This window comes from Carassius carassius, chromosome 20 (assembly GCF_963082965.1).
Source record: "Carassius carassius chromosome 20, fCarCar2.1, whole genome shotgun sequence".
Lineage (NCBI taxonomy): Eukaryota > Metazoa > Chordata > Actinopteri > Cypriniformes > Cyprinidae > Carassius > Carassius carassius.
The window spans coordinates 12,342,370-12,357,516 of NC_081774.1; the positions used below are offsets into that span (position 1 = coordinate 12,342,370).

Genomic DNA, 15,147 nt, shown 5'->3' on the forward strand with positions numbered 1-15,147 from the left:
TCATTGAATTCAGTGATGTCATCTCTGTTCAGTTAAATAGTGTCTCTGCATTTATTTGCAATCAAGTCAACGATATCGCTGTAGATGAAGTGACCCCAACTAAGCAAGCCAGAGGCGACAGCGGCAAGGAACCGAAACTCCATCGGTGACAAAATGGAGAAAAAAAACCTTGGGAGAAACCAGGCTCAGTTGGGGGGCCAGATCTCCTCTGACCAGACGAAACCAGTAGTTCAATTCCAGGCTGCAGCAAAGTCAGATTGTGCAGAAAAATCATCTGTTTCCTGTGGTCTTGTCCTGGTGGTCCTCTGAGACACGATCTTTACAGGGGATCTGTATCTGGGGATCTGTATCTGGGGCTCTAGTTGTCCTGGTCTCCGCTGTCTTCAGGGCAGTAGAGGTCCTTTCTAGGTGCTGATCCACCATCTGGTCTGGATACGTACTGGATCCGGGTGACTGTGGTGACCCTCTGATCTGGATACAGACTGGATCTGGTGGCTACGGTGACCTCGGAATGAGAGAGAAACAGACAAATATTAGCATAGATGCCATTCTTCTAATGATGTAGCAAGTACATAGGGTGTTCCGGTTTACCTAATTAATGCAGCCTAAAAATCCTTTAACGGATTTGGATATTAAAAGCATATTAGTATGTTATGTGTAAGCCAGGTTAAAGAGATGGGTCTTTAATCTAGATTTAAACTGCAAGAGTTTGTCTGCCTCCCGAACAATGTTAGATAGGTTATTCCAGAGTTTAGGCGCCAAATAGGAAAAGGATCTGCCGCCCACAGTTGATTTTGATATTCTAGGTATTATCAAATTGCCTGAGTTTTGAGAACATAGCGGACGTAGATGATCCATCCATCCATCCATCTTCTACCGCTTATCCGGGGCCGGGTCGCGGGGGCAGCAGTCTAAGCAGAGAACCCCAGACTTCCCTCTCCCTAGACACTTCCTCCAGCTCTTCTGGGGGGACACCGAGGCGTTCCCAGGCCAGCCGGGAGACATAGTCTCTCCAGCGTGTCCTAGGTCTCCCCCGGGGTCTCCTCCCAGTGGGATGTGCCCGGAACACCTTCCCGGGAAGGCGTCCAGGAGGCATCCGGAACAGATGCCCGAGCCACCTCAGCTGACCCCTCTCGATGTGGAGGAGCAGCGGCTCTACTCTGAGCTCCTCCCGGGTGACTGAGCTTCTCACCCTATCTCTAAGGGATCGCCCAGCCACCCTGCGGAGAAAGCACATTTCGGCCGCCTGTATCCGGGATCTTGTCCTTTCGGTCATGACCCAAAGCTCATGACCATAGGTGAGAGTAGGAACGTAGATTGACCGGTAAATCGAGAGCTTCGCCTTGCGGCTCAGCTCTTTCTTCACCACGACAGACCGGTACATCGACCGCATTACTGCAGAAGCTGCACCGATCCATCTGTCAATCTCCCGTTCCATCCTTCCCTCACTCGTGAACAAGACCCCAAGATACTTAAACTCCTCCACTTGAGGCAGGAACTCTCCACCAACCTGAAGTGGGCAAGCCACCCTTTTCCGACTGAGGACCATGGCCTCGAATTTGGAGGTGCTGATTCTCATCCCAGCCGCTTCACACTCGGCTGCAAACCGTCCCAGTGCATGCTGAAGGTCCTGGCCTGATGAGGCCAACACGACAACATCATCCGCAAAGAGCAGAGACGAAATCGTGTTGTCACCAAACCTGACCCCCTCCGGCCCCTGGCTGCGCCTAGAAATTCTGTCCATAAATCATGAACAGAACCGGCGACAAAGGGCAGCCCTGCCGGAGTCCAACACGCACCGGGAACAAGTCTGACTTACAGCTGGCAATACGAACCAAGCTCCTGCTCCGTTCGTACAGGGACCGGATAGCCCTTATCAAAGGGCCCTGGACCCCATACTCCCGGAGAACCCTCCACAGGCCGCCGCGAGGGACACAGTCGAATGCCTTCTCCAAATCCACAAAGCACATGTGGACTGGTTGGGCATACTCCCATGAACCCTCCAGCACCCTGTAGAGGGTATAGAGCTGGTCCAGTGTTCCAAACCACACTGTTCCTCCTGAATCCGAGGTTCTACTATCGGCCGGATTCTCCTCTCCAGTACCCTGGCATAGACTTTCCCAGGGAGGCTGAGAAGTGAGATCCCCCTGTAGTTGGAACACACCCTCCGGTCCCCCTTCTTAAAAAGAGGGACCACCACCCCGGTCTGCCATCCCAGAGGCACCGTCCCCGACTGCCACGCGATGCTGCAGAGGCGTGTCAGCCAAGACAGCCCCACAACATCCAGAGACTTGAGGTACTCAGGGCGGATCTCATCCACCCCCGGTGCCTTGCCACCGAGGAGTTTCTTGACTACCTCGGTGACTTCAGCTTGGGTTATGGACGAGTCCACATCTGAGCCCTCAGCCTCTGCTTCCTCAATGGAAGACGTGACAGCGGGATTGAGGAGATCCTCGAAGTATTCCTTCCACCGTCCAACGACATCCCCAGTTGAGGTCAACAGCTCCCCACCTCTACTGTAAACAGCGTTGGTAGGGCACTGCTTCCCTCTCCTGAGGCGCCGGACGGTTTGCCAGAATCTCTTCGAGGCTGACCGATAGTCCTTCTCCATGGCCTCACCGAACTCCTCCCAGGCCCGAGTTTTTGCCTCCACAACCACCCGGGCTGTAGTCCGCTTGGCCTGCCGGTACCTGTCAGCTGCCTCTGGAGTCCCACAAGCCAACCAGGCCCGATAGGACTCCTTCTTCAGCTTGACGGCATCCCTTACTTCCGGTGTCCACCACCGGGTTCGGGGATTGCCGCCTCGACAGGCACCGGAAACCTTACGGCCACAGCTCCGAGCGGCCGCTTCGACAATGGAGGTGGAGAACATGGTCCACTCGGACTCAATATCTCCAGCCTCCCTCGGGATCCGGTCGAAGCTCTGCCGGAGGTGGGAGTTGAAGATCTCTCTGACAGGAGACTCGGCCAAACGTTCCCAGCAGACCCTCACAGTACGTTTGGGTCTGCCGAGTCTGTCCAGCTTCCTCCCCCGCCATCGGATCCAACTCACCACCAGGTGGTGATCGGTTGACAGCTCCGCCCCTCTCTTCACCCGAGTGTCCAAGACATACGGCCGGAGGTCGGATGAAACGACCACAAAGTCAATCATCGACCTACGGCCTAGGGTGTCCTGGTGCCACGTGTACTGATGGACACCCTTATGCTTGAACATGGTGTTCGTTATGGACAAGCTGTAACTAGCACAGAAGTCCAATAACTGAACACCGCTCGGGTTCAGATCAGGGGGGCCGTTCCTCCCAATCACGCCCCTCCAGGTGTCACTGTCGTTGCCCACGTGGGCGTTGAAGTCCCCCAGTAAAACGACGGAGTCCCCAGTCGAAGCACTTTCCAGCACCCCTCCCAGAGACTCCAAGAAGGCTGGGTACTCTGCATTGCCGTTCGGCCCGTAGGCACAAACGACAGTGAGAGACCTATCCCCGACCCGAAGGCGCAGGGAAGCGACCCTCTCGTTCACCGGGGTAAACTCCAACACATGGCAGCTGAGCTGGGGGGCTATAAGCAAACCCACACCAGCCCGCCGCCTCTCACCTTGGGCAACTCCAGAGTGGTGAAGAGTCCATCCTCTCTCGAGGAGTGTGGTACCAGAGCCCAAGCTGTGCGTAGAGGTGAGTCCGACTATCGCTAGTCGGAACCTCTCTACCTCACGCACAATCTCGGGCTCCTTCCCCGCCAGTGAGGTGACGTTCCACGTCCCTAGAGCTAGTTTCCGTGTCCAGGGATCGGGCTGTCGAGGCCCCCGCCTTCGACTGCCACCCGATTGTCTAAGCACCGGCCCCTTACGGTCCCTCCTGTAGGTGGTGAGCCCACGGGAAGGCGGCCCCACGTCGCTCCTTCGGGCTGAGCCTGGCCGGACCCCGTGGGGGGAGGCCCGGCCACCAGGCGCTCGCATACGAGCCCCAACCCTGGGCCTGGCTCCAGGGTGGGGCCCCGGCTGCGCCATACCGGGCGACATCACGGTCCTTTGATTGTTCCTTCTCATAAGGGGTTTTGAACCGCTCTTAGTCTGACCCGTCGCCTAGGACCTGTTTGCCTTGGGAGACCCTACCAGGGGCATATAGCCCCGGACAACATAGCTCCTAGGGTCATTCGGGTACTCAAACCCCTCCACCACGTTAAGGTGGCAGTTCAAGGAGGGGCGTAGATGATTATAATGTAAAAGGAGCTCATTCAAATACTGAGGTGCTAAACCATTCAGGGCTTTATAAGTAATAAGCAATGTTTTAAAATCTATACAATGTTTCATAGGGAGCCAGTGCAGTGTTGACAGGACCGGGCTAATATGGTCATAGTTCCTGGTTCTAGTAAGAACTCTTGCTGTTGCATTTTGGAAAAATGCAGTTTTACAAATGCTAGAAACGTGGCTTTCTAAGGAAAGATTGAGATCAAATAGCACACCTCGGTTCCTAACTGATGACAAAGAATTGACAGAGCAACCATCAAGTCTTAGACAGTTTTCTAGGTTATTACAAGCAGAATTTTTAGGTCCCATAATTAACACCTGTTTTTTCAGAATTTAGCAGTAAGAAATTACTCGTCATCCAGTTTTTTATATCGACTATGCATTCCATTAGTTTTTCAAATTGGTGTGTTTCAACGGGCCGCGAAGAAATATAGAGCTGATTATCATCAGCATAACAGTGAAAGCTAACACCATGTTTCCTGATGATATCTCCCAAGGGTAACATACAAAGCGTGAAGAGTAGCGGCCCTAGTACTGAGCCTTGAGGTACTCCATACTGCACTTGTGATCGATATGATACATCTTCATTCACTGCTACGAACTGATGTTGGTCATATAAGTATGATTTAAACCATGCTAATGCACTTCCATTAATGCCAACAAAGTGTTCAAGTCTATGCAAAAGAATGTTGTGGTCAATTGTGTCAAACGCAGCACTAAGATCCAATAAAACTAATAGAGAGATACACCCACAATCAGATGATAAGAGCAGATCATTTGTAACTCTAAGGAGAGCAGTCTCAATACTATGATACGGTCTAAATCCTGACTCGAAATCCTCACATATACCATTTTTCTCTAAGAAGGAATATAATTGTGAGGATACCAACTTTTCTAGTATCTTGGACAGAAAAGGGAGATTCGAGATTGGTCTATAATTAACTAGTTCTTTGGGGTCAAGTTGTGGTTTTTGGATGACAGGCTTAATAACAGCCAGTTTGAAGGTTTTGAGGACATATCCTAATGACAATGAGGAATTAATAATAGTCAGAAGAGGATCTATGACTTCTGGAAGCACCTCTTTTAGGAGCTTAGATGGTATAGGGTCTAACATAAATGTTGTTAGTTTAGATGATTTAACAAGTTTATACAATTCTTCCTCTCCTATAGTAGAGAATGAGTGGAACTGTTCCTCAGGGGGTCTATAGTGCACTGTCTGATGCGATACTGTAGCTGACGGCTGAATGGTTGCAATTTTATCTCTAATAGTATCGATTTTAGAAGTAAAGTAGTTCATAAAGTCATTACTGCTGTGGTGTTGGAAAATGTCAACCCTTGTTGAGGCTTTATTTTTCGTTAATTTAGCCACTGTATTGAATAAATACCTGGGGTTATGTTTGTTTTCTGTTTAAAAAGAAGAAAAGTAAGTCCATAGTTTCTGTTACATCATCAAGTTGTTCTGAGGTTTTGGATATGCTAAGGAATTTGGATACATCAGGAAGATAACTTAAAAAGCAGTCTTTTGTGGTAGAAGTGCTGGTTCTTCCATACTTGTAACAAGAAGTAGAATTTACAATTTTGGCTATATGAAGTTTGCACAAAACTAAATAATGATCTGAGATATCATCACTTGGCTGCATAATTTCAACACTATCAACATCAATTCCATGTGACAGTATTAAATCTAGAGTATGATTTCGAAAATGAGTAGGTCCTGAAACGTGTTGTCTAACCCCAACAGAGTTCAGAATGTCTATAAATGCTGATCCCAATGCATCTGTTTCATTATCAACATTGATATTAAAATCACCAACTATTAAAACTTTATCTGCAGCCAGAACTAACTCCGATGTAAAATCACCAAACTCTTTAATAAAGTCTGTATGGTGCCCTGGTGGCCTGTATACAGTAGCCAGTACAAACATAACAGGGGATTTATCATTAACATTTGTTTATCTGGATAATGTTATATGAAGCACCATTACTTCAAACGAGTTATACTTGAAGCCTGCCCTCTGAGAAATCCTGAAAATGTTGTTATAAATTGAAGCAACACCTCCCCCTTTGCCTTTTAGACGCGGCTTATGTTTATAACAGTAATCTTGGGGGGTGGTCTCATTTAAAATAATGTAATCATCAGGTTTTAGCCACTTTTCTGTCAAACAGAGCACATCTATATTATGATCAGTGATCATATTATTTACAAAAAGTGTTTTCGTAGAAAGGGATCTGATATTCAATAAGCCAAGCTTTATCATTTGTTTATCCATAATGCATCTGTTTTTTATTTGTTGAACCTCAATTAAATTGTTAATCTTAACTTGGTTTGGACGTTTTTTGTATTTTCTAGTTCGGGGAACAGATACAGTCTCTATAGTGTGATATCTAGGTGAAAGAGTCTCTATGTGCTGAGAATTAGCTGACCTCTGTGACATGAGTAATTATTACTGTCTAAGTAATAATCAGTATCCGGACATATATCTATTCTGTTATTTTCACTTTGATGCCTGGTTTTTGAGTAAAACTAATTAATTTTAAATTTAACATTTTCATTTTAAAATATCAGTGTTGATATATCCATCAAAATATTGTCAGCTGTAGCATAATATATATGGGAAAAATGCCAGTATTGGCCCTAATTATTACATGCCAAGATTTGTGTTCCCTTGTAGCTTATAGATTACCCCCACATTGGACTCTGGTACTCTTTTAATCTCTTTAAACAGCTGCTGAGTGATTAGACAACTCTTAGTAGACTTTATAGCTGTTCCACCATGGTGGTCTAATACAGTCAACTCCACACACACTCTCTTTCTCCGTCGTCTCAGTGTCTTTCTCTCATTCACTCGCACTCTTTCTGTTCCCAGTCTGTTTACTGCTACTGGCTTGTTGGCGTGTGTTAGCCACAAAGGAGTGATAGACATCTCATAAACTCTAGCTGAACGCTTTCTCTATAAGGTTCTGTGTTCCCAGCATCCTTGTCCTCAGGGGATTGAGTGTGTTGGGTTATGGCTGCTAAAAGCATCCCAGGCCCTGCAGATGGGTTGTACGTCCAGGACCACCCAGCCTGTCACTCGGCACAGTGTTGTAAGGTGCAGTAGTTTTGCAGGTGTTTTGGAGGCTGAGGACGTGTACCTTTCCTCAGACTGTTTAGACACCCTTGTTCCAGCCTTCTCTTTTTGTGTTCATCCCTCTCGCTCTTTCTCTCTCTCTCTCTCTCTCTCTCTCTCTCTCTCTTTCTCTCTCTCTCTGGCATAGCACGCTCTATTTGTCTTTCCCCAAACTCAGAACACAAAAACAGTCTTTTGTGTGGATTCCTTCACACTAAAATATGTCTTTATGGATCATTAATCTTGTTCTCAAACGTTTAGTTTGGAATAGTCTGATTTGGCAAGAGGATATCATCCTTCCTAAGCGAATGTGTATAAGCCTGACACATTTGTAAACTGTTTGCTTGTCAGTATTTGATGGAATGGCCCACAAAGGTAGACTCCAGATTAAAAAAAAAAAAAGAAAAGTATATTCCTGTCTTTAATTCATAAAAACAACCATTAGAATCTTAACAGGACACACAGCTCATCTCCAGATGCCTGACAGCTCTTTGTGAGAATCTTGTTCTCTCTCCTCACAGCTGAAAGAACCAATGAGGTCATCGTTGGATCAGACCAACTCATGGAGATCTAGAACCTTGGTGGAGATGGATCACAGAGCCGAAGATGCCCAGATCAACCTGCTTCCATTTGCATAAACCCTACACAGGATCCATTTTTTATGTGTCCAAATAAAAATGGATTTATTTATCTCAAGACTTCTGTTTTTATCTGTTTTTTTTTTTTTTTTTTGTATGTCATCAGTTTAATAGGTTGCAGCCACTTTTTCAAAAAGTGCCATGGTGTTTTTACAATTTAAAAAGTGTTGAAATACAAATAATTCAATAGATTTAGTGTGTTCTTTAAAAATATATAAATCATTTAAATGACATTTTTAATATGTAATCATGTAATCATGAATACAAATGTAAGTGTTATTATTATTTACTTTAACTTGGCATTAATAAATAATAATAATAATAGTCATATGTATTTATTAACTAATACAATTATAATAATAATGTGGTTAATAATACAGTTAATACTGAGCTTTAAAAATGTAATTATCGTTAACACTAACGTAAATGTCATTTTTTAAAATCTTTAATTAAACGATATTTTATTATTGTTATTAATGCTAATGTTAACTTTAATATGAATAATAATTATAGGTTTAACCTATTTTAGTATTTTATATTAATAATGTATTAATTATAACATACATATATATATATATATATAAGGGATGCACCGAATCCAGGATTCGGATTCGGCCGAATACTGGGCTTTTTGACGGGGTTCGGTTTCGGCCGAACCTTAGGGTTTTTTTTTCACCGAACCGAACCCTAGGCTTGCGCTACGCTGGTCGACGTCACGCGGCCGTTGATTGCGTGAAGGTGTTTATATGAGGAGGAGCAAGGCCCGACAGTTCGCTCTAAACGATAGCAATACAGAGCCAGCCAGTCACATCGGGTGCTGACGTGGAGATAAGCGTTTTTTTCGTTGAGTCTTTGATTCCTCTTAGAGAGGATCCTCTTCAGTGGTGGAAGACAAACCAGCAGCGATTTCCATTGCTGGCAAAAATCTACCTCTGTGCCCAGTGAAAGACTTTTCAGTACTGCTGGGGACATTCGTTCCCACCCTCGCAACCGGCTGTCACCTGTTAATGCAGAGCGTCTTGTTTTGTTTAAATGAAACTCTCATTTCATGTGAAAGATTAGAGGGTTTTACGTTAATTTAATTAATGCAGGAGATGTGTGTGATCTTCCGTAATATTTATCGTAATATTTGGCTACTGTTCTATTGTAGCCTATCCTACTGTTATAAATGAAAACTAAACAGCCTACTATCCATGTTTATTGAGTTAATGTTCAATTACATTAATTTCAGTTAAGTCACCAAACATATTCTGATTTTTAAAAAGAAAAGAAAAACACTTTTCTTTGCATTGCTGCACTTTTATTGAAAGGTTTTGGTTGTTTACTTGGGTAAGCATAAGCTTGGTAATTGTCAAAAAAGTTTTTCTCACTTGTCATCCTGGCATAATGTTGCCTATTCTTTTTTTCTCTTTTCTTTTTTTTACAGTTAAAATAAAATGAAAAATACATTGCTGTGGACGTTGTTTACTTCATTAATTTGTTTTACTGTGTTAATGGAATAAGGATGCGAGTAGGATTCTGAATTCGGTTTCGGATTCGGCCGAATCTTAAACAGTGGATTCGGTATTCTGCCGAACCCCAAAAATCTGGATTCGGTGCATCCCTAATATATATACAGTACAGACCAAAAGTTTGGACACACCTTCTCATTCAAAGAGTTTTCTTTATTTTCATGACTATGAAAATTGTAGAGTCACACTGAAGGCATCAAAACTATGAATTAACACATGTGGAATTATATACATAACAAAAAAGTGTGAAACAACTGAAAATATGTCATATTGTAGGTTCTTCAGTCTCCTCTTCAGCTGGTGAAATTAATGTTCAGTCTGATTTAAATCTGGATATTGATTTGGGCAATCTAAGACTTTACATTTCTTTGACCTGATAAAGTCCTTGACTGAACTAGCAGGGTGTTTTTGGGTCATTGTCCTGATCTAATATGAAGTGTTTTCTAATGAGTTTGGTGGCATTTTCTTGAATATTGGTAGCCAAGATGATTTATAGCTTCCAAATTCATTCTGCTACTGCCATCATACATTAAGTCATCATTAAATTGAAGAAGTCCTGTTCTAGAGAAAGCCATGCATGCCCATGCCATAACACCACCTCCACCAAGCTTTACAGATGAGGCTGTATGCTTAGGATAATTTGCAGTTCCCTTTTCCTCCACACTTTTGCTTTACAATCACTTAGATAAAGGTTAATCTTTGTCTCATCGGTCCATCAGCTCAGTTCCAAAACTCTAATGGCTCACATTTGTGAAGAATCTAGCATTTCTATTTTTTGTGCTGATCATAGGTTTGCATCTTGCTATGTAGCTTCTGTAATTCTGCCACCTTTTGCTTTGATTACTGCTTTGCACACTCTTGGCATTCTCTTGATGAGCTTCAAGAGGTAGTCACCTGAAATGGTTTTCACTTCACAGGTGTGCCCTGTCAGGTTTAATAAGTGTGATTTCTTGCCTTATAAATGGGGTTGGGACCATCAGTTGTGTTGTGCAGAAGTCAGGTGGATACACAGCTGATAGTCCTACTGAATAGACTGTTAGAATTTGTATTATGGCAAGACAAAAGCAGCTAAGTACAGGAAAACGAGTGGCCATCATTACTTTAAGAAATTAAGGTCAGTCAGTCCGAAAAATTGGGAAAACTTTGAGTGTCCCCAAGTGCAGTCACAAAAACCATCAAGCGCTACAAAGAAACTGGCTCCCATGCGGACCGCCCCAGGAAAGGTAGACCAAGAGTCACCTCTGCTGCGGAGGATAAGTTCATCCACGTCACCAGCCTCAGAAATCGCAGGTTAACAGCAGCTCAGATTAGAGACCAGGTCAATGGCACACGGAGTTCTAGCAGCAGACACATCTCTAGAACATCCATTAAAGGAGACCGTGTGAATCAGGCCTTCATGGTAGAATATCTGCTAGGAAACCACTGCTAAAGAAAGGCAACAAGCAGAAGAGACTTGTTTGGGCTAAAGAACACAAGGAATGGACATTAGACCAGTGGAAATCTGTGCTTTGGTCTGATGAGTCCAAATTTGAGATCTTTGGTTCCAACCACCATGTCTTTGTGCGACGCAGAAATGGTGAACGGATGGACTCTACATGCCTGGTTCCCACCGTGAAGCATGGAGGAGGAGGTGTGATGGTGTGGGGGTGCTTTGCTGGTAACACTGTTGGGGATTTATTCAAAATTGAAGGCATACTGAACCAGCATGACTACCACAGCATCTTGCAGCGTCATGCTATTCCATCCGGTTTGCGTTTAGTTGGACCATTTATTTTTCAACAGCACAATGACCCCAAACACACCTCCAGGCTGTGTAAGGGCTATTTGACCATGAAGGAGAGTGATGGGGTGCTGCGCCAGATGACCTGGCCTCCACAGTCACCGGACCTGAACCCAATTGAGATGGTTTGGGCCAACAAGTGCTAAGCATCTCTGGGAACTCCTTCAAGACTGTTGGAAGACCATTTCAGGTGACTACCTCTTGAAGCTCATCAAGAGATTGCCAAGAGTGTGCAAAGCAATAATCAAAGCAAAAGGTGGCTACTTTGAAGAACCTAGAATATGACATATTTTCAGTTGTTTCACACTTTTTTTGTTATGTATATAATTCCACATGTGTTAATTCATAGTTTTGATGCCTGCAGTGTGAATCTACAATTTAGTCATGAAAATAAAGAAAACTCTTTGAATGAGAAGGTGTGTCCAAACTTTTGGTCTGTACTGTGTATATATATATATTTATAAATGTTATATATTTATAAATGTTATATATATATATATTTTTTTTAAGTGAGATAAAAGTAAATAACTAGGCTAATATCTGTATGCAAGTTATCAACTTATCACTTTTATAATAAATATGTATATTTTGATAAGTATAATTATTATTCAAATTAAAATGAACATTAGCATTAATAATAATAATAAACTGATTTTAAACTAGGGAAAATCATTATTATTAATGCTAATTATTTTAATGGGAATGATTAACCTTTTAACTTTAGTATTCAAATATGAACATATTTTAAAAAGCGATATAAAAAATAAATATAAAGATGTTTCCCCTATTTTTAAATCAATTTAGTAATTATGATTTTGTTATTAATATGCTAATTTTAATTTAAAGAATAATTACAGTTTTAACTTAATTTAATATTATGCAAATATAAACACCCTTTGAAAAGCAATATAAAAGAAAATCACCTTAATTGTAAATCGATTATCAGCCCTAAAAATGATAGCATGGTAAATGGATTGTGATACTGCTGTGTTTAGGCACACGCACACATAAAAAACGCTCCGATACCATCACTTCCTCTAGGGATTTGATTTATATAAGGCACTATCATGTGGCATACATGGGTATAAAGTGTTTGATGTTTTGAAACCGAGTTCATAAAGTGTGTTTGGTTGCAGGTGTTGATCTTGGTGGGTGTCTGTGTAGTTTGCAGTTTGGTTGTTTGTCCAGTGGATATCCCATCACCCATCTGCGTGACCACCGTGACTGGGACTGCATGCTCTGGTGCTGAAAGGAACAGATAACCACAATGGGGAGAAGTTTATTTGTACACAAAAAGACTGAAAGAAATGGACCACCCAGTCAGACAGCGACTACTAACAGTCTCTTTTTCTCTCCCATACTTACAGGCTTTCACAAAATGCCTAAAAGGAATACTTCCTAAAGATTTTCCTCTTTGCTGTCAACGATTTATAGCATTCCAGCACTTGTGCGTCTCTTAAATTACAGGTCCCCGGTTCCCTGGTGACGATGGATTCAGAGCCTGAGGAAGATGCTCTGTGTGATTTATAACTATTCCAACTTATTGTTTTTAGGGCCAATCCAAGTCATTTAGTGTCAGCGGCGGAATGATTGTACGTTTTGTTTTTGGGCGTAATGAAATATTTTATAGTGACATCTCTTTCGTGTTTCCCCTTGCTGTCTTTGAATCCATAAAATAATTTGTGTATTTATGAGATTGTCACTGCTCCATTCGGCCTCCCTTTTTTTCTTCATTATGTTTCAAGACTTTTGGCAGATTAAGCTCATTGGGATCCGCGGTAGTGCTGGGATTTCTTCCCAAATGGCTTAATAATAACTTTTTTAAATAATGAATTGTTCCCTGGAGACGGATAATGTTTATTAAATTGTTTGGTGCTATGATGCATTGCACACGTTAAGTAGAAATGAAATGATTAAAATCCCCAAATGCCCCAGGACCTTTCTGAATGCCTGTCGTCTACTAATATGAAACATGTGTCCTCCATTTTGTCAGTGTGATAACTAATCAGATGTCATGGCCTTTGGCCCCTCTCGCTGCAGTGTCCACGCTCGGACCACCAGACCTGGCTCAGGAGATGTGGCAGCCGTTGTTTTTCAAAGGTTTGTATATTTAGACAAAGCCTCTCAGAGTTGGAGTCCCCATGGCTGTGTTGGTTTGGAGCTGTGCAGAGCTGTGTTCAGTGTCATTCCCCAGCCTTTGGGCCAAATGTGACAGATGCTTGTGTTTTCCTGGGCCTGGGATCAGATGTCAACTGGCAGATCGTATATCAGGCCCACCTCACTGTCTCTGTGTAGCTTCCAGCCCGGTTTTCTAGGCCTGCTTATATCAAACTGACGATTAAACGGGTATTCTTTATTTATATATATATATATATATAACTTTTTAAAAATTAAAGTTTAACTTTAAAAATGTGGTAATCCATCTGAAATATATACATTTATATATTACCACTAACTATTTTGGTAGTAGCAATGCTTAAAAAAAACAACACAAATTTTAGCAATTATTGGATGGATTGATGGTATTAGTGTTGAAGTTCTCAGGAAATATATTTACACTATGCCAGAGATATGTTCTGTTGGAATTGCTGCAAAAGGTGGAGATACCAAATATTCAAGTTAAAAGTGAATTAAAACAGCAATACTCACTTCTGATCTGATATTTGCTGTGCAGAGAGTAACCATCTGCATGTTTCATGAACATTATGAAATGACATTTTTTGGAGGGAAAAAAAAGTTCAATATATATTAAGATCTTACAGGTGTTCTAACAATTTTGGCCACCACTGTAGATAGATGGAAGAATGGATGTAGTTACAGTGAGTGCTTCCGAGTCATCATAAATCATAGTGACCTGGATAGAAGTATGACATTTTTTTTACATCCATTAAGTTGGGATAGTGTAGAGCTGGTCTCCCCAGTCCATGAGAGCCAGTGACCTGATTGACCAACTGACAGGCAAGGTCGCCGCCTTTGCTCTGAGGGACTGTATGAATGTATGTGTGTAGGGTAGGTTTTGAGGGTGGGCGGTGTGTGTGTAGTCGGTGGGGAGGGGTTGGGAGATGCGAGGCTGAAGTCCTAAGCATGGTGGAGGGTGGTGAGAGGCTCGCTGGCCACCCAAGTGGCAGAAAACCTGCATGTTTTCTGCTGACCCCTATACATTAACAGAACACTTCCTCAATTTGTCTTCTGTGTTCTTGAGGCACAAATGAAATTTCCTCTCTTTTTTTGCCTCCTTTTAAGATGCCGCATCCCCCACAAGCCTCCTGCAAACCCTCACGCCCACCTTCAGTGCACACACACTTAACAATTAGTACTTTCTTACAGCTGAACAAAGACAGTATGGAAGCTGTGTGGCCTGTAAAGGCCAATAACCTCTATGACATGTGAGGGACTGTGCGCTCTTTGAAATGAACATACTGGCTCCTTTACAACACTCACCAGGACTCTCGCTAAATAACGTCCGAGCTTGTTTATCTCACACGACCCCAGCGAAGTTACAGCCCTTTGACTGGTGGCTCTGTTCCTTCTGTAAGACATAAAGCCAAGGACCAATCAAACAACTTATCAGATTATCAGAGATGTAAAGTGCTATATGCAAAGGGAAATGGATGAGATGTAGTGTTCCAGAAACATCGATACAATTTCTATGTTATGTCATGCACCTGTGCCCACGTTTTTGTGTGCAAATTTCTGCATTTTTTTTCTTTGAATGGATAGCTATTAAGTTCATAGTTTTAGACCAGGCTTGATGAATGATATCAAATACATACAGAATATATACATACACTCCAACAGGGATTAAATAAATTGAGAGAGATAAATAAGAAAACAAAGAGGTCTAATTTCATCTTGCCACCTGCTA

The 15,147-nt window shown here is 42.8% G+C and overlaps 1 protein-coding gene across 1 annotated transcript in view; it reads left to right on the forward strand.

Moving 5' to 3' along the window:
* LOC132096351 (translation initiation factor eIF-2B subunit gamma-like) overlaps positions 1-8,051 on the forward strand; it is a 43,694-nt gene extending 35,643 nt beyond the window's left edge. Inside the window, exon 12 of the mRNA XM_059501644.1 lies at positions 7,875-8,051. Within this exon, the coding sequence (XP_059357627.1) occupies positions 7,875-7,927 (53 nt within the window). The 3' untranslated portion in view covers positions 7,928-8,051. The remainder of the gene's footprint in view (positions 1-7,874) is intronic.
* Positions 8,052-15,147: the final 7,096 nt, after the last annotated feature.